Below are 19,372 nucleotides of genomic sequence, written 5' to 3'. Positions count from 1 at the left end.
TTCATATAATACAAAAGTAAAATATTGTGGCTTTTTGTTATACAAATCATGTACACTTATTCTAACCTGATTTATACACTACGGAATTATATTAGATTCAGAAATATTTAGCAAATAACTCAAGTTTTTTTATTAAATCTTTGGTAATAAGTTTTTGAACATTTTACAGGAGCAACTATAGTCAGTGAGGTAAAAAAATATGCACATACTACTAGCTGCTCAGAATTTATTAGATTTTATTTTAAAAAAATACTTACTACAAATTCATGTGAGACTGTAAATTATTTATTTTGATTTTAGCTGCATCATACAAATATGAAGGAAAAAAAAAATCACAAAAATATATATATTCTGCTTTTATTTTGATATTGAAACCAGATGCAAAAGAATTTTGATTTTGAAATTTCAATTTTATTTCATGCCCTACGAAACTCAGCTGTCTGTCCTAGAGAAAGGTCAGATGACTGCATTTAAGAGTATATGTAAAGGATATATGTACATTCTAAAACATTTAATTGGTGCAATTTACATTTTAACTAAACAGTATATCTAAGAGTTGAATAAATATACAGGACATCCTCAAAAACTTTTTCATTGGGAAGAAAAAAAATTATTCAAACAGTGTCAGATAAGTCAATGTTTGAAGTATGAACAAAATTCAACCTAGATGTTTCAAAGGATTGAGTTCTGTGAGCAATAAAGGGAAAGTCAGAAACCTCATCATAAAGTCACAAGATTAAATTTTTGAAGAAAAAAAACATGAATAGTAATTAGTCACTAATAAATATTAAACTAACAATTTTCGTTGCGATGAAACCACTATTCACAAAATTAGAGTTTTTAATTATGGGTTATTTTTAGTGACCAGAAATTTAATTTCTAAAATGCCCAGATGGATACTCATATTATTGGAGGGAGTGGTCAAAGAAAAATGTTCTCCTGGGAAGCCTACAGTAAACACGGTAAACTAAATTTAGCCTTTACTTAACATAAAATGGATAACAAGGACTACTGTCAAAAAGTTCTACAGGACAAACTTAATACGTTTTCGAAGAAGAATAGGAAATCTAAACTTGTTTTGGCAACACGACAACACATCCATACACTCTAGTGCAAGCACTAGCAGCTAGCTCTACCTAAAAATATAATTAAATTATGGATTGATCAGCTTACTCCCTTGGCTTGAATCCAATCATGAAATTTTACATTAGTTGGATAAAAAAGAATTAAGTGAACTGTTATCAATACAACAACAAGAATTAAATAAAACTAACAATACTTTGCTTGAAATTAAATAAATTTAGAAACTTTAAAAGGACTTTCTAACAATTTGCTAAATCGATAAAATGGTTGATCATGTGACCATTAAATGTTTTAGGTGAAAATAACAAAATTAAAATTCTTGCTCATGTTGCAATAATTTTTCAATTCAAAACTTATTTAATTTACATTTTAATAGTTTTAATGAAGCACATAAAGAATTAAATTTAACAGAAATTGTAGGGCATGCATAATTTTGCAGCACACAAAATGAAAATATATATATAAACAAAGTAAATGTATATATCAAGAAACTTTTCTTAAACAGTTACATTACAATAGTTTTATTGATATTGTAGCCGGAATTTCAACAAAAAATTTCTAAAAAAAGATATTGCATTTTCATGTGAAAGGTCAAACAAATAACAAAGAAATGCTCAAATAAAGCATAAACATATGTAATGATTTTAAACAAATGAAAACAAAATTCACAAACACCACAAAAGCTATAGGAAAAAATTAAAAAATAATTTAGCAAATATGCTAATATAATTTGAGAGACATAATTCACAACCATATGATTGTATATAATCCTATGAATAAACCATATTGAAAGGTTTAAACTCATTTCAAAAGATAAATATAAAATTTAAAAAAAAAAAAAATTTAAAATGTAAATTTTATTGCTATTATTGGAGTTTTTAGCAAATCAAAGTATGTTATGTATTAAAAGCTATGATTTAAAAAAAATTGTTATTTTATAAAAAAAAATACTACATAAAATTTTTTTTTTTTTTCTTAACAGCATTCACCAATTTTCGACCCGGACCAATAGGTAAGCCCATGTTCTTCAAATATTCATCTGATAAAAAGAACTAAAATATAGATAAAGAACTTTAAAATTTGGTTGAAGCTAAATACACCACCTATGAATAACATGAATTAGTTTTCACATTAAAGAGGAAAACTTTTCGGTCAACCCTCACCAGTGTTGATAAACTAATTTCGTCCTCATTAAAAGTATCTAAATATTCCGCCAAATTCAAAGTTCTTAAAAGATGTTCAATATCTACAAAGCTTTCTAACTCTTGCTGGTTACTTTCAAAGCTTCCAAGAACTTCAGGTTTTGCCCTTTCTTTGCTGCAATCATTAAAGTTTTGGTTTGAAATAATATTAAAAAGAATCAAAGAACCTAAAAATATTAATATTGAATGAATATTTATAAATATGAGTACATATTATATATATGCATACATTTTGATACTTTATTATCAAATACATTTTAATACAATGGAAAGTCCCATGTTCGGAATCATCAAGATTTCGACACGTCAGGAAAATAAGTTTTTCCGGATATAGGTCTTTAAGTAAGATAAACAAATTTTTTTTAAAAAAACAGGCATAATGTAGTATTTAAGGTTTGTTGAAAATGGACTTCTTGAATAAACTTGAAAATTAAACTCAATAACATTTATTAAAAATTAGGAAAACAAAACAAATAGTCTTAAGCCAGACAACCTTTTGGGAGTAACTCCCTTTAGGAAGGAGGTTACTCCCAAAAGAAACACAAAGGCAGCGCCATCTCTGAATTAACACAAATAATAGACAAATTGATAAATTCTGATATTACATCTTTTCCCCAAGTTATGGGTTTTAAATAAAATTCAAACACAAAACTAACGCTGAAGATTAGAATTTAGCAAAATAAGACACATATTTTTCACAATAACAACGATATAAATATACAAAACACTTAACTGAAAAACACTATGAATTATCCTAAACACATTTGCTGGAATAATTTTAAGTCAAAATTTAACAAATGCTTCAAAATTGAATCTCTTGATTTAAACTATTAAAATTTTCCAAACAAAGTTAAGGAATATTAAAGAATTAAAATTCACCAAAATTATTAAAATTGACCGTTAATCATTTATTGATAATTTATCATTTACCCTTATTTAAATGATAAACAACTTCAAACCTTTAAAATAATTTTTAAAAATTAAAATATAAAAAAGGAACCAATAATGTAATTTTGAATAAAATTAAAGCAGAAAATGATCGCAAATGCATTATTTCTTTTATAATAATTTTTGTAATATATCAGTTATAAATAAATCTAATGATTAAACAGTTAAAAATTGTTAAAATAAATGTTAAATATAGAATTAATAAAGCAGTTTCCCCATTCTTCTTTTATCCACGTCCTCATCATGTTGCATCATTTTACTTGAATATCAAAAAATTTTGAAGTCTTATATTTCTGAGAATAAAAATAATAAAGTTGAACTTCAGCTGAAAGTGAGGATAAACTTGGTCTATAAGATAGATCATTTAAGCAAAAAGATCATTTGTTTATTTTTATAAAAATTATTTTAAAGAATTTTAGCTGGTTATCATTTGATAGGTTAAAATTTCAGAAATTAAAAGATTAGCCAAAAGAATCGCGATACATTCATGACTTTGTGTTGTACAATTTAAAACAAATCAAGATTTATTTTTTGCAGCTTCAATTTTGGGCCTAATTGCGCAAGAAACGCTACTCGCTTTACATCAAACAGGAGCAATAACTGACTTTATAAGAAGAGATGCTGGATTATTGTATACGATCCCTTTCTACCAACTATTTTAATAATTTCAATTTCATTTACCCCAGTTAATGAAATTCCCAAAGGTTCAAACCAAGAACATTCAAAAATATTTTCACTGTCAATTTTTGAAATTAATAATTCTAGCTTTACATACGACGGCTAGTGAACTCCTATTTTTAGAAAAGTTGCACAGTTTAATGGAAGTTTCTTTGATCATGGGTTGCTCAGAACGGAAAACTTTATTCACAATGTTTGCAAATAAATAATTAAATAATAAGAATCTGAATCAATTTCCACTTCTAATTTACTTAAAGGTTAAAAAATACAACATTAAAATATTCAGGTTGAACTTCAACTTCATTCGCACACTGCTTCTCAAAGGGATCAAGAGAAAAATTCTCTCATCACCAAGAATTTCTGTAAAGATAACAATTCAATTGTTGAGGCTGAGAGGTTGAAGCCTTCCAGTCTGAATGAGAAGAATTCAACATTTATATCAGCTCTTTATAAAATGCAATAAATTGGATATATTGGAATCCCACAAACAAGGAAACAAGTCAATATTTATATAGTATAAAAAGCAAACATCCTTGCAGAGTAAATATTTAGAATTAAAACTGTATTGAAAGAAAAAAAAGTAGCCAAAAGAGATATTAAAAAGATAATCATTATAAAATGGCTGCTCAGTGTACGCAAAATTTGAAACTATTTTCATCTTACCTAAACTATGACCAGCAACAAAACACTTTTCTACAAAATGCTGGATTACGGGATACAAAAACTTCGTACAAATTATTGAGCTCTTGAGTCACAGTATCCACAATTGATTGACAGTATGAAGAGCTACTAGACAATAAGATATTTATTAAAGTATCATTTGTGAAGTGGCGTAACTTTAAGAGTAATCATTTTCATTGTTCTGAAAAGGGTAAAAAAAGATAAATAAGCATAAATACACTAAATTTTTTTTTAAACAGAACTAAATAACTTGAACAATAAAAGTCGAACAAGTTATCCAAGAAAGAAGCACGAAAAACACATGGTGACACATAAAGCATAATTACGAAAGAATGCCTTTCTAGAAAGTTCATTTTAAAGAAAATTTATAAAAAATTACTTTTTTGATTTGTGAAATCAAATAACTTCATAATTTCCATAATAAATTTAAATTATAAAAATTAAACATATCCTATGATTTTTTCAAAAATAATCATACAGTACAAAGTCTATTCCCTTTCTTAATAAATCCTCTTTCCCCACAGCAGTTATTTTTAAAACAGAAGCTTAACAACTTATTAAACTCAACTCATAAAATACTGAAACAGGCACACTAGTCTTAGCATATATTTTTTACCCCTTTGAAAATCTTTTTAATATTAAGCTCTATACTTTTCAATCAATAAATAATAACTATATAAAAGCTTAAAGATTTACAGCCAATTTAAATTAACACAATAAGCATTATTGTTCAGATATCATCACATCACAAGTAAATATAGATCCGAGTTAAAATTGCATAGTATTCATAGGCAGAGAAAGTTTTGTATGATAAATTTTTTAAAATAAATTAAAATCTGATAAATATTTTAAATTTCAAAAATATACTCTGAGATGAGAAACCAAAAATATTATGAATCAAAATGTGAGGATGATTAAACTATAGCCATTCTCAAATAAAAACTAAAATACAATGATTCGAACAATTTATGAATGGATTTTTCTTCTTAGTTAAGAACTAATTAACTTCTTCGAATGTGAGTAAAACTTAATTGTACCTTAAATATATATAATTTTTTAACCCCCAAAAGAAGATGAGCATGGAATTTTCAATAAAATTCATAAATACCCAGGTATTTGTGAATTTTGAGTATTTACCCGGGTAAATACCCACAGTATTTGCCAAGTTATAAAATCTAAAAGCATGGTATAGTAAAAAAGAAAAAATAAATGAATGAAAAATAAGGAATTAAAAAATATACATAGAAAAAAGAAGTTAAAACTGTTATATGTGCAGTATATTTAGTAACTATGCATTTTAATTGTTGTGTTATAGAAGAAAATATAAAATCTGAATAATGTAGGAAAATATAACTTATAAGCAACTAATTTTGAAATAGAAATTTTACTCTGCACAGATCTGGCCTGAAATTACTTAATTATTCAAGCTAGTTAATAAATATTCATTTTATGCATATTAAATATTTATGTTTTTGAAAAAAATCTAAATAATGTAAGGAAATATAACTTATAAGCAACTAATATTGAAATACAAATTTTACAGTATCTTATCTGCTGTATTGTACTTTACAGATGACTTAAAATTCTATCAAAGTTAAGCTAGTTGATACATATGCATTTTACAGTGCTGACACCTTATTCACAACAATGCTCATAGTACTTTTCTTATTCTTGTGATAAGAAATAGACTAGAAGAATTTAACACTAAGTGAAATTAGTAATAGGATAATTTTAAACTTTTAACAAGCAATAATTGATCAATATGTAACTATACCAATTAAAAAGTGTTTACATAATAAGATGTTAAAAATATAAAAGGTAATGTAAGGTAGTTAAAGGTAAGTAGTAAATGAAACATTTAGGTAACGAAACTGAAAACCAGCACCGTAGTTACATTTAGCAGGTCTATTATGTTACAAAAATAAATTAATAAATGACCCACATGCTAAAACTTCCTATTGCAGAAACATGACCTTTTTCTTTATCAATTAATAAATTTAAAGTTTGATTTCAGTAGTTATTATAAATTCTAATCCAATAATTCCCTCTCTTGTGTGTTTTAAGTTATTTCTTAATTATGTAAATACTTTGCAATGTAAATGCCTTTAACTACCTACTGTAAATTCTTGTGAGTGGTTTTTTCTAAGCATTCTCCTCAAGAAGGAAAAAAATGTAGTAAATTTGAAAAATGACTTCAGAAAAAGAGCAAAAAATATTTCACATTTTTTTAAAATAACTTCACAGAGAAATGACTCAAAATTATGTTATTTTATGCTGAATAACAAAAAAAGTAACATTGCTCCTCTGTGTCCATACATAAGAGTATAGTCATCTAATATATTTCATTCTATTGAAATGAAAAAAGTTCAAAAAAATTTCAAAATCACACTAATAATGTCAGTATAGTAGTTTACTTGCCTTCAGTTACTATCTATGGTGTCTCACAAGATTAAAAAAAATTATTAGTAAGTTATTTTAAAAACTGAATTAATAAAAATAAAATGTTAATCCTTAAAGTGCATTTTTTCTTATACTGATCATAAATGCTACAATGTAAAGTAGAAAAGTAGAGATAATATATGATTACACCATTTTATCTTCTACGAATAAACATGCATTTTCATCCATGCACCTTGTAAAGAATTTTATTAAAAATGGAGGCGAAGGGATGAACATTTAGCATTACTTTTTGAAATTTGAACAATGCAGTTCAAATTTTTTTTAAAATAACCTTTGAAATCACAATTGCATTTTATTGCTATTTTTGCTATAATATTTTTAAGCTTTTTGAAATTTTAAATTATTATCCTCCACTTTTCAAAGAAATTTGCTTAACACTGTATAAAGATAAACTAAACTATATTATGATAAACTAAATTTATTTATGTTTTTAATGTTAAAAATTTCTGGTCTTATGAACATTTTAGGGAAAAACAATTATGGTCCCTAAAATTTAAGTTGTAATTTTCTATACTCAGTTAAGCTGTAAGTTAAAAAATTAAGTTTCTATATTCAGGGTTGTGTGTCTCCTAACAACTCTGATGACAAATTTCTTTGATGTCTCGAAGATTTTCAACTAATTCTTTGACTGATAAAAAAATTATTCTTTTTTTATAAATAATATACCATACAAATTTATAAGGAAATCATTCACGATAATTTATATATTTGTTCAAAATATTTAATTTTTACATAATTAAAACTAAAGAAATATATCTGTTTGTTATTTAAGTTATTGAAAAAGACATTAAAAATACTTACTCTGATCTCTAACAGATGTGTTTGGTTGAGTCGGCTGTCGTACAAGTTTTTGAACAACTTCAATTATAGCTTTGTTTTGAGCTGCATCATCACCAGGATAATGTTTACAGTAAGTAGTGAGCATCGTTTGTAAATTATTTCTAAACAAATAAAAATGTAGGAAAAAATTAATGAAGTAATATCATTTCGTTTCTTTTTAAATTGTCTGTAAATAAGTAAGGAAAAAAAAAGGATTTTCATGAGAACTAATAAAAAAGCATATAACAAGTAGTATTATTGACATATTGGTTAACTTTTTCAACCTATCAAGTACAATGAAAAATAGGAAATATTGATGTGTCATGATATCCATTGAGTAAGCTAGTTGTCATTTTTTTTTTAGCGAATGCAAAGTCTTACATTTTGAAAAGCTTCGGATTGATATTTTACACATTAAACAGATTTATTTTTAACCTAAGAAAGTAAAAGTATTATATTAAAAAAATATTCACAATTTCTTCTGTTTTCAAGTCTATTTAACTCAAGGCAATGCATACATATTAAAAGGAGAAATATTTGGTTTTTCTTGAAATCATTGTTTCAGAATGAAAAATCTGAAAAACTAGTTTGAAAGTATAACTAAAAAACATATAAGCTTGATGTGAGTATGCTGCACAGAAGTCAAAGTAAAAATAACATTATGATAATTCATGCTCAAATTAAAAAGTAATGTAACAATGGTATAAACTATACTAATAAAAAACTACAGTGGTAAATATATACAAAAACAATATTGATTGGAGGATCAGGATAAATCTAAACAAAGTATTAATAAGGAAACTAATACATCAGATATTACTAGATTAAGTAAATAACTTTGAAATATACATTATAAAATTATTTTATACTCATAAATAAAACTTATATTTTTATGTCTCAAAAAAATTAATTTGTCTATTTTACTTAGCAAGATCAACAGCACCACTTGAAATTTCATCAGTAAAATCCATCATTGCAAAAAGTAATGCGTTGAGAAAACAATGCATGCGGGCATAAACCCATTTCTTACGACATTTTTCAAACAAGGTCTTTAATGCTATGCATCTCTAAAATACAATAAAGAAATATTAAGAAAATGACATTATATTTCCCCTAAAACAAATATTCATATTTAAGTCCCAAACAGCATTAATAAAGGTTAAATTTGTATTTATTAATTTATTGATGAAAAAAAGCTAAAGAAAGAACTATGAAAAAAAAAAAAACACACAGATCATAATTTTAGGGATGATTTTCAAAATTGTTAAAAAAAAAAATTAAGCCAGGGGTCTGTCCAGACATTTTGGTAAAATAGTGAAAAAATTACTCATAATTTGTGAGTATAAAATAAACGTTAAGTCACATTCTTTCAACCAGGGTTGAAACAGGGTTATGAACTTGTGCAAATAGGCTCCGGTTATTGCAAAAAACTTTTTCAAGGAGTTTTTAAATTGCAAAGACATACAAGATTATGCTCAACAAATTATAATTAAAAAAATTAAATTTTAAAAAATAAACAGCAATTGCAGCTACTAAATTAGCAATGCAACATATAAATATTTGGTATTTTGCCTATACTGCTGAACGCAGAATATTCATTTCGGACGAATAAAGGAAGAAGCGTCTGCCGAAGACAAAATTTAGTTCATTTACTAATTTTGTCTTTCTTCCCCTCTTCTCCTGGGAAGGGTTTATTCGATTAACAAAACAATTTTGAAGATAAACAAATTTGTGAAGGGTTTGATTAAAAGATAAACTATTTTGTGAAGGGTCTGTTTTTAAATTAAAATATTTTGTGAAGGGTCCATTTTTATGAAAAGATATTTTGTGAAGGGTCCGTTAACGGACCCCAATTTCTTCTAAACAGACCCCTGGAAGCTGTTCCATATTGAAAAACTTATCAACAATACATTATGTATGATTATTCTTTTTAAAAATGTATTTGAAAGAAACAAAGTCCCATTTCAACAAGAAGGAAATTAATCTTTAAAAAAAACAAAAACAGAATTTGAACGAAATGGAGTGGTGGGAAAATGGAAAGTGTCGTAAGTTTTAAAAAAAATAGTATTCTTAGCTTACACCTCAAATACTTTTATTCTAAACATTTAAAAATATTGTCTTTTTATTCTTTAATTTTTTTCAAATGAATTTCCTTTTGATGATAGAAGGCATTGAAATGATGATAGAAGGCATTGAATAGAAGGCATTGAAATAGAAGGCATTTTGAACACTCATGCCTTACAGAAAATTATCCCATTCTATTGGCGATCGAAATGGGCTACAGGTGGCGTAGAGCAGAACTCTCTACCTATGGCAACACTTCACATGCTTTCACCATTACCGTGTGGAGAGTCATAGAAGAAGGAAAGAAGTTAGATTCCGTCTTGATTTTCAATTAGATTAAAATCTTTTAAGTTAGGAAACTATATGGAACTGAAAACTATATTAAACATAGTTCTGAAAGAAAGTGTCATGGAAATTCATAAAACTATTTTGAACAATTAAATACGAAAAATATTAAGAAAATACATTCCTATACAAATGAAAAGAGGAGGAGAGGGAAATGTGCCAAAGGCATGGAAACAGCATAGAAAAAAAAATCTAACAATTTATTAACCCACCCTATTGATGATGTATGATAATTTTTGTTTATGAAATACATTTAAATTAAAAATATTAGTTTGAAACTAAGAAAAAGTTTTTTTCTTTTTCAATTATTGTTAGCTTCTTTAATTTATTAGATTGCAGCTAATAAATGTTTATGGATTTTCCTTAACAACCTCTTTTTATCCATATTTTTTTTTAAATCTCTTTACATGTTGTTGTTCCTCAAAGATGTATAATCTTCATCAAACATGTTAGCAAAAGCAACAAAAAAAAGTGTTGCAAATTAATATTTAACCCAGGAAAATAGATAAAACACCATTCATATTCGACCAATTACAGCGGAGATAAGTAGAGTGAATAAACAGCAAAACAGGTCTAGTTGGAGGTTGAAACCAGAAGGTTGTTCCAATAATCGTCTTTAACCACTTTGCTTCCTTCTCCAATCAAAAAACCCTCCTGAATTTTCGAAGAGGGTTTAAAAAATTTGTGGTTTTTAGGAAACATTATGCATAGTGTATAAAATAATAATAATAAAAATAAGCCAGAAAATTTAAATTTGCTTCTGTATGATTTCAGCAATAAATTTAGCCGTTTTAACTTTTTTTTTAAGTAGCACAAAAAATCATTCAGTAAATATATATACATATATAAGTTCAAAATGTAGAGAAAACAAGGGTGAGTATAAAATGTTACACAAAGAGTAAGATGCAAAGTAAAGAAAAAAGTAAAGTATGGTAAAGGTAAAGTAGGGTAGGGTAAAAAGGGCTAAACAATTTTAGCCACGGATTGGCCCGAAATGGATTTGCACATGGAAAAAATTAACAAAGAAATTTTTTAGTAAATAATTCTGGCCACGGATTCGGGAAAATCCGTGGCTAAAATTATGCGGAAAACAGGCCATTCATGTTTCTTTCTCTTTTCTATTTTATATATTTTTTTCTTAAATAAATATTTATTTTCTAAAATTATTTATTGTCAACTTCTTTAAATTATTCAGTATAATATTACCTCGCGCACCTCCATTTTTGGGTCCAGCTTTGGTAACTAACAAATCAAATGCACTTCAGTGATGCAGCAAAAACGCACTTTAATACAAAACTCCCCTAGTTACGCTTTCAGCTCAATTTACGCTTTTGTTTTCATTTTTTGCAATCTCGCAATCTCGTTACGAAAATAATTTAAATCATTCTTAAAAAATTTCCCGTTCATGTAAGTTCATTTGAATTTGCTATTCGCTTTACAGGTTTCATTTCATGTTTTATTGTTTTTTCTTTACATTTTATTTTCTCTTTTTACGTGATATTTTTACTTATTGTGTTCTGGCCTCGGATTCGGGAAAATCCGTGGCTAAAATTATGCGGAAAACAGGCAATTCATGTTTCTTTCTCTTTTCTATTTTATATATTTTTTTCTTAAATAAATATTTATTTTCTAAAATTATTTATTGTCAACTTCTTTAAATTATTCAGTATAATATTACCTCGCGCACCTCCATTTTTGGGTCCAGCTTTGGTAACTAACAAATCAAATGCACTTCAGTGATGCAGCAAAAACGCACTTTAATACAAAACTCCCCTAGTTACGCTTTCAGCTCAATTTACGCTTTTGTTTTCATTTTTTGCAATCTGGCAATCTCGTTACGAAAATAATTTAAATCATTCTTGAAAAATTTCCCGTTCATGTAAGTTCATTTGAATTTGCTATTCGCTTTACAGGTTTCATTTCATGTTTTATTGTTTTTTCTTTATATTTTATTTTCTCTTTTTACGTGATATTTTTACTTATTGTGTTCTGGCCTCGGATTCGGGAAAATCCGTGGCTAAAATTATGCGGAAAACAGGCAATTCATGTTTCTTTCTCTTTTCTATTTTATATATTTTTTTCTTAAATAAATATTTATTTTCTAAAATTATTTATTGTCAACTTCTTTAAATTATCCAGTATAATATTACCTCGCGCACCTCCATTTTTGGGTCCAGCTTTGGTAACTAACAAATCAAATGCACTTCAGTGATGCAGCAAAAACGCACTTTAATACAAAACTCCCCTAGTTACGCTTTCAGCTCAATTTACGCTTTTGTTTTCATTTTTTGCAATCTGGCAATCTCGTTACGAAAATAATTTAAATCATTCTTGAAAAATTTCCCGTTCATGTAAGTTCATTTGAATTTGCTATTCGCTTTACAGTTTTCATTTCATGTTTTATTGTTTTTTCTTTATATTTTATTTTCTGTTTTTACGTTATATTTTTACTTATTGTGTTCTATTTTATTTGTTGTAATTTTTTTGTAAAATTTTTTGGAGTGCATCTCACACTATTGTATTGATATATTTTGCTTTGGCTATATTGATGCAATATTAGAAAGCACTCTTTTTTGCGGATATAATCGCGTGAGCTGATGAAAAGCTATCTTTTATTTTCTGGATTTTTTAAAATTTTTGTTCTCTCCCCCCTCCCGGTTTTTTGTTATTTTTAATTTTATTATTATTTTTCTTTTTTTCCATTGTTCTGTAATTTTTCCCTTGTTTTCTCTACATTTTGAACTTATTTCATGAGTTCTATTTACTTGCAGCTTATGCGCTATAAATTAAACTTATTGTTTTTCTTAATATTCTTCATATTTTTTTGTTTTTATTTATTATGCTATATATATACTTTTTCTTTCACTGTTTTTTAAAACTATTTTCTCTTCTTTTTACTTTACAGCTTCTTTTAAAAAAAAAATAATCTAGTAAATAAATTTTAAAAAAATAGCCAAATTTACTTGAACCGGTGAAATGAAAAAGTACCAAAAAAATATAATAATAATAACAATAATAATAAAATAAAAATAAATAAAAGCACATAAGTAATAAGACAAGATAATAAGTAAGAATGAGGTTATTCTATGAGCAGAACTATTGATGGTCTAAATGTTATGGGAGAAAAATTAATTTAAAATAAGAGCAGCATTCAAATTGACACAATACTTACATCATTGGTCGCTACTGAACAGCTTGTCCAGGAATAGGGACTGTTAACTTATAAATATCCAAAGTTCGTTGAGCATACTTGATCAATCTAATAGGTTTCTTTAGGTTGGTACTGCTTACTTGGATTAGTGTTTGAATCTGAAACAATTTAAATAAAGGAACAAAATTAAATGTATAATTTGACAGGGAACACCTATTAAAAAATAGTGATGGTTAGTCAAATATTCAGGCAAAAATAGTATTTAATTTGTAAAGAAATAGCATGAAACACAAAAAATAATGTAGTTTTTTTTTTTTTTTAATTTTTATAATGATAAAAGAAGAAATAACTCAAATTTTATGAGGATAGCATGATAGAAGAAATACGAACAACATTCACTTTTTCTTTAAGAAGAATGTAATCTTAGAAACTCTTTTATAATTTTGAAAACTATATAATTTTTACCAGAGGAATATCTTACTATCAAATTTCATACTTACACCCTATGGTGACTGCAGAAGCATTGCAACATAGCACAAAAAAAGTTGCAAAAAGATTAAGAAAGTATGCCACTAGTTGTATCCTGCATTTTTTAGGGCTACAACAGCGAACAGCAAAAATAAAGTAAAAAAAAAACTAGTCAATGTGAGATTTTGATAAAATCATAGAGACATGCAATTTTAATGGTATTAATATAGAAAAAGGGATGATTCTGACCATATTTTTTTCAGTGTAATTAACAAAAATTATAAAACTACTTTTTTAAAATAATTTGTTTAAATAGTTTTGATAAATTATGCTTTATTGCAATTCCAATAAAGCATGTACATTGATGAATATGTAAAACAGTTTGAAATATCCCTTTAGTATTAAAATTAATATTAATCTTCTAAAGCATTAAAATAAACCAAATATAGCCTAAAAATATAAAGAAAATTACATGTAAAGGTTTATACTCATCAATGAGAATAATTTTGTTTCTTAAATATTAAAAATCAACTTGAAATTTTAAAAAAAAATTATAAGAAATTAAGAAACAATTCTGTTAAACATAACATGCATTTCATGATAAACAGAACCATAAAATTAAAAAAAAAGCCATAAAAATCACTTGAAAAAAATATTTAATTTAAAAAAAAAATCTATTTTAAGCACTATTTCTGATATTAAATTCACATCACACGGAATATAAGCTAGCTTAAAATTTCACCAAAAAATATTTCTTTGAAATCGTATATAAAATAGAAAGTTTAAATATGCCTATAAATTAAGATATAAATAAATTACTGCTTATGAAACTGCCATGCAATTTGGAAGTTTAATACATATTTTATGTATTGATAATAAAATTAATAGGAAAATTAAGAAAAAAATTCATCAACACTTATTTGTTGTTTCAAAAAGTCAAATAATTCATAAAAATTTGTGATACAATGCAAAATGTTAAATATCTGAATCTAAAATTATGCTTAACTTTAAAAAGAAGGCATCCCAAGAAAAGTTACAATTTTATTTACTTTATTAAAATATTCTCTGAATAAATTTAATAAATTTAACAGCTTAATAACTTCTGGACACAAGAAGAAAAGAAATTTAAGTCAAACTTACAGGGGTGATTGTGGGACCCCAAAAAATCCCCTGAAACTTTTGCGGACCTACTACCGACATTTTGGAGTTTCGAGAAGGGGGGGGGAGAAATTAAAAATTACAATTATGAAGTATTGAATGACCTAATTATAAAAGTTCAATGAATTACTTTTTTTGCAAAATTATTAACCATAAATTTTCAAACATATAAACTACTACATTTTATGTAAATATTTTAAATTACCTGAATGAATTAATTCAGGTAAAAAATTATCTAATTTCTGCTGCTTTTTTTTTATTTTCTGATGTTTGTGGGCTTGTCTTTCTTTTGTGGTGAACTTCATAATTGCAGGAAGGTTGACTTTTATTTTCCTCATTTAGAGTTGAAGCAATTTCCTCGAGAACTGCACATGCAGAGGTAGAAGCAGTTTGCTTTTCTGCTAATGTAGAAGGTTTTTCAGAGACTTTTATAGGTGACTCATCTGAAATACATGTTTTTAAGTCCTCTTGATATGTTTTCCAACTTCTGTTCATATTCAGTAAGAGATCTTTGTGAATTGGATCAGTCATTGGATTTTTTGAGCCATATTTTTCACGTGAGGTTTCTTTAGAAGCCATTAAATCATATTTAATAGTCTGCACTGCATCTAGGGAATCAATCTTAAGAGAGGTTCTATAGTCAGTGACAAGTGTATCCATTAAGTTGAATGCACTTTCCACTAATGGGCCATGAAAGCAGCTAAGGCAGGCTTTGACCAATTTAGCCAATGTAGGATACTTATAATTATTTGTGAAATCATCTTTCAAATTAAAAACTTTAGACCAATATTTATCAATTGTACACTTGACTTGATTTGCACTTTCATCAGATGTGTAGAGCATTTCTTTGGTGATATCAATATCACTCTGGTATAACCTTATTTCAGCTTCTACTTTTGACTTATCATTATCACTAAAAATATGGGACATAAAAGATGATAATTTTTCAAAAGCTAATATTGTACTGGTTTTACCTCTTAGCTCTGGATCTAATGCTGTAAAACTAATTAGATATGAATTTTTAAGGGGTAATTTCTGTTTCATATGCTGTGCTGTATTAGTATAAGCTTTCATCAGAGAAATTTAGAATTCTTTTGCTATTGGATGATTTTTTGATAATTTCTTCAGGAGAGTGGAAGCTTCTGCACCAGTAAATATTACTTTGCTAGGTAGATGGAATTCTGGATTTGTGACATCAACCTTTAATAAATCATTATAAGATGTGCACTCTATATTTTCTGGCTTCATAAAAAAAGAGAAAAATTTTGCCATCAATTTATGAATACTGGAATGTATTAAATGAAGCATTGGTTTTTTTGTTTCAAATAATTTAATATATGTGTGCAAATCTGGTAATACTGCTGAATATAATGCCATATGTAATAAAGTTTTGTTTTGCATAACAAATAACCCATTTAGTATTCTTTTTTTCCGAGCTAAATCATCCTTTGTGAGTTGTTGGGAATGCAAGCAAGAATACACCCCTTCAACAATTTTTTTCTGAGCTGCAGAAACATTTCTTTTATTGTATACAGTTTCAACATAAGAAAAAATAATCTCCTTTATCAGTTTTATCCAAGTAGTGAAAATAAAATGCAATAAGAGCATCCCACAGATCTTTGGTTCTTTCTAAAACACATAAAATGTACACCCTCCTATGGTCTGGTCTCTTCAAGGGCTTAAGTTTTTTAATGGCAAGGGATTCACAGATTTTAAAAAATTTTTCTCTTTTACTGCAGCTTTTCATATCAAAATAGATGTCATCAAACAAATCTTCTTAGTATCTATCAAAACATAAAGCAAATTTTTTTGCACGGTTATTAGCTGTGTGACATGCGTCACCATCAATATCTAATAAGTGGGGTGCTTTGTTTGATCGTAGTCTGGTTTCAACACCCTTTTTTTTCCACGTATGGTGTTACATGAGTCCATTAATACACTAATTAAGTTTGCCCATGGAATATTATTATCTTCAATAGCATTAACAACTGCTTTAAAAACAGCTTCTGAATTGCAAGATTCCATCTTTAGAGATGCAAAATGATGAACTACAACTTCATTTTAATTGTTGTCATAAAACTGCACCAATATTGCCAGTATACTTTCTTGAGCATTGCTAGTACTTTCATCCAAATTTAGAGAAAAAGGAGTCTCCTTTAAAGTTTTAATGATATTTTCCTTCATAGTTTTTGCGAGCCCATATTTCATCTTATAACCTGCAGTAGTCCTGGACATACCCAACGAGTTTAGTGCCATCTGATCGCGGCTCAACTGTTTGCAGAATTCAATTAAATTGGGAGCTACATTGAAAGAAAGAGAATTCTCGGCGATAAACGATGGAGAAGTTATTAATACCTCTTGGCGTGCTTTTCTTGTCACTATATCCAATGGCCGAGCATCAGTCTCCAGTAAGTCATCAGTATTTTTTGAATTAGCATAATTACTTAAAGTCATTGAATGTTTAATGCACTTTGAATATTTTATGTGCGTCAGAGTTTTAGAATGATTTCTGAAAGCCTTGAATCCTTCCCCACCATACTTCAGCAGTGAGTTACAAAAAACACAATATGCTTGTCCAGCAACATTTATTTTCTTGCACCATGTGCCGATGGTATCCCCATTACCATCTCTCCGTTCAATCCAATTCCACCTAAATGCATTCCGGTCACCTTCTTCGAATTGTATAATATCACTATTTATATCAAGAAATTTCATGGTGAAATTCTCTTACGTACATAAATAAATAAATAAATATTTCAATAAACGAAACGAAAAATTTACATGTGCATCAATAAATGAAACGAAAATTTTACACAACGGAGAAAAAAAAGTTGCGATGCGATCAATGACAAATAGCTAATATGGCGAAAAATCCCCCTTCTCTACTTTTTGGCGCCACGCCAGGAGAGATAAGACCTTTGAACCCAGGGTCACGTGATCGCACATCTGGTCGAGCGAAGTCTCTCCCTTTTTTTTCTGCCGCGCCTACTTGCCGAAAAGAATCCAGAAGAGAATGTCCAAGAACCAGGGCAATGAGTCATAACTCGAAATAAGGAAAGAACAAAAAAGAAGTTTTTTCCCCTTTTTCACGCATTATCACTGCCTTTGGAGAAAGAAAGGAAAAGTTTTCACCACACACACTGACCTTAGCGTTTTCTGCTTTCAAAGCAAACAAAATTACCCAGATCAAAATAAATAATTCATTATTATTCCTACTTCCTTTTGAACAACGATCCCCGGAATTTCCGGGTATCGAAGTTCAAAAGCCCCGGAATTCCGGGGTTTCCCCGGAGCACAAACACCCCTGAACTTAAAAACATAAAAAGGCTATATGCCAAATACCTTTAAAGGTATATATACATATATACCTTTAAAATGTGATACTTAAAAATAATTTATATCTATTTAATTGTTAAAAAAAAAACTATCTCTGAGTTTCTGAAACACTTTAAGAACTGTACCAAAAACAGATAGGGAAACAAGTGGACTATGCACAGAGAAATTATAGTTATTAGTATCCCCACATTTTAAATTCTGTTTATTTTTACTATCTAAGAGATAAGTAGGAAAAAATAACATTCCAGGCAGTACCTTATTTAGGTCATTTTCACATAGGAAAAGAATACTTTCTTTATTGTTAAATAAAGGATAATTATTTTGAACACAATTTCCCCATTTATTAAATAACTAAAAAATATTTTGGTACAATTTTTGTTTAATTTTATTTAATTGTAGCAAAAACTGACTTGCTACTGAAGGTAATTATATTCAACAGAACCTTAATTATTTTCACCTTAACTAATTTGATCATAATTATTTTTTAATGAATAATAAAAAAGATATTCCAAAATATTGATCCGATATTTAATATAAATACAGAAATTACATTTATATAATTCTCTGACGTTTACATGAAATCCTTTTTCTGTCTGACAAAGACCTTTAACACTAGAAGACTGACCTTGAGTTCATTGATTGCTGTCATCATTTTTGTACAGTACAGAACCCGTTATCCGGAAATCAGTAAACCGGAAAACCAAAAAACCGGAACGAAATTCGATAAATTTTTCCGCCATTTTTAAAAAAAAATTTTTTTTTCCTCGTAAGATTTTAGGATTTTCCTTTCTTTTTTGAAAGATGTTTACCTTACCATCATTTTGGAAATAATCATTAGTGTATTACTTCGTTTTTTCAAGATTATTTCCAAATATTTTTTTTTTTAGTTGGGTTTAACAATAAAAGAAAACTGCTTTTTGTAGCGATTCAGAAAACCGGAAAAATCAGTTATCCGGAATAGCGATGGTCCCGATCGTTC

At 27.5% G+C, this 19,372-nt stretch overlaps 2 protein-coding genes across 8 annotated transcripts in view; both read right to left on the bottom strand.

Annotated features, from left to right (window-relative positions):
* Window positions 1–223: 223 nt before the first annotated feature.
* The window catches only part of LOC147803277 (transformation/transcription domain-associated protein-like), a 36,938-nt gene continuing 17,789 nt past the window's right edge, over window positions 224–19,372 (bottom strand). For 4 of the 7 annotated variants that reach the window (XM_087150727.1, XM_087150730.1, XM_087150726.1 and 1 more), the window contains 4 exons: window positions 13,453–13,589; window positions 8,796–8,936; window positions 7,854–7,993; window positions 4,068–4,773 (listed from right to left, as the gene is read on the bottom strand). In XM_087150727.1, the coding sequence (XP_087006853.1) occupies window positions 4,766–4,773; window positions 7,854–7,993; window positions 8,796–8,936; window positions 13,453–13,457 (294 nt within the window). In that variant the 5' untranslated portion in view covers window positions 13,458–13,589 and the 3' untranslated portion in view covers window positions 4,068–4,765. Of the gene's footprint in view, window positions 2,453–4,067; window positions 4,774–7,853; window positions 7,994–8,795; window positions 8,939–13,448; window positions 13,590–19,372 lie in introns of those variants that run through there. The other 3 variants (XR_015428992.1, XR_015428991.1, XM_087150731.1) reach the window with 2 other exon arrangements.
* LOC147803278 (uncharacterized) lies at window positions 15,020–17,778 on the bottom strand. Its single transcript, XM_087150725.1, has one exon. It carries the CDS (start codon window positions 16,129–16,131, stop codon window positions 15,289–15,291), a length of 843 nt encoding a protein of 280 aa, XP_087006851.1. The 5' UTR covers window positions 16,132–17,778; the 3' UTR covers window positions 15,020–15,288.

The sequence above is a fragment of the Parasteatoda tepidariorum genome, chromosome 9, assembly GCF_982258835.1.
Source record: "Parasteatoda tepidariorum strain Cologne lab strain chromosome 9, Ptep-v5.0, whole genome shotgun sequence".
Taxonomy (NCBI): Eukaryota; Metazoa; Arthropoda; class Arachnida; order Araneae; family Theridiidae; genus Parasteatoda; species Parasteatoda tepidariorum.
Note: the sequence above shows the minus strand (reverse complement) of the source record. Positions and strands in the feature narration are given on the sequence as shown.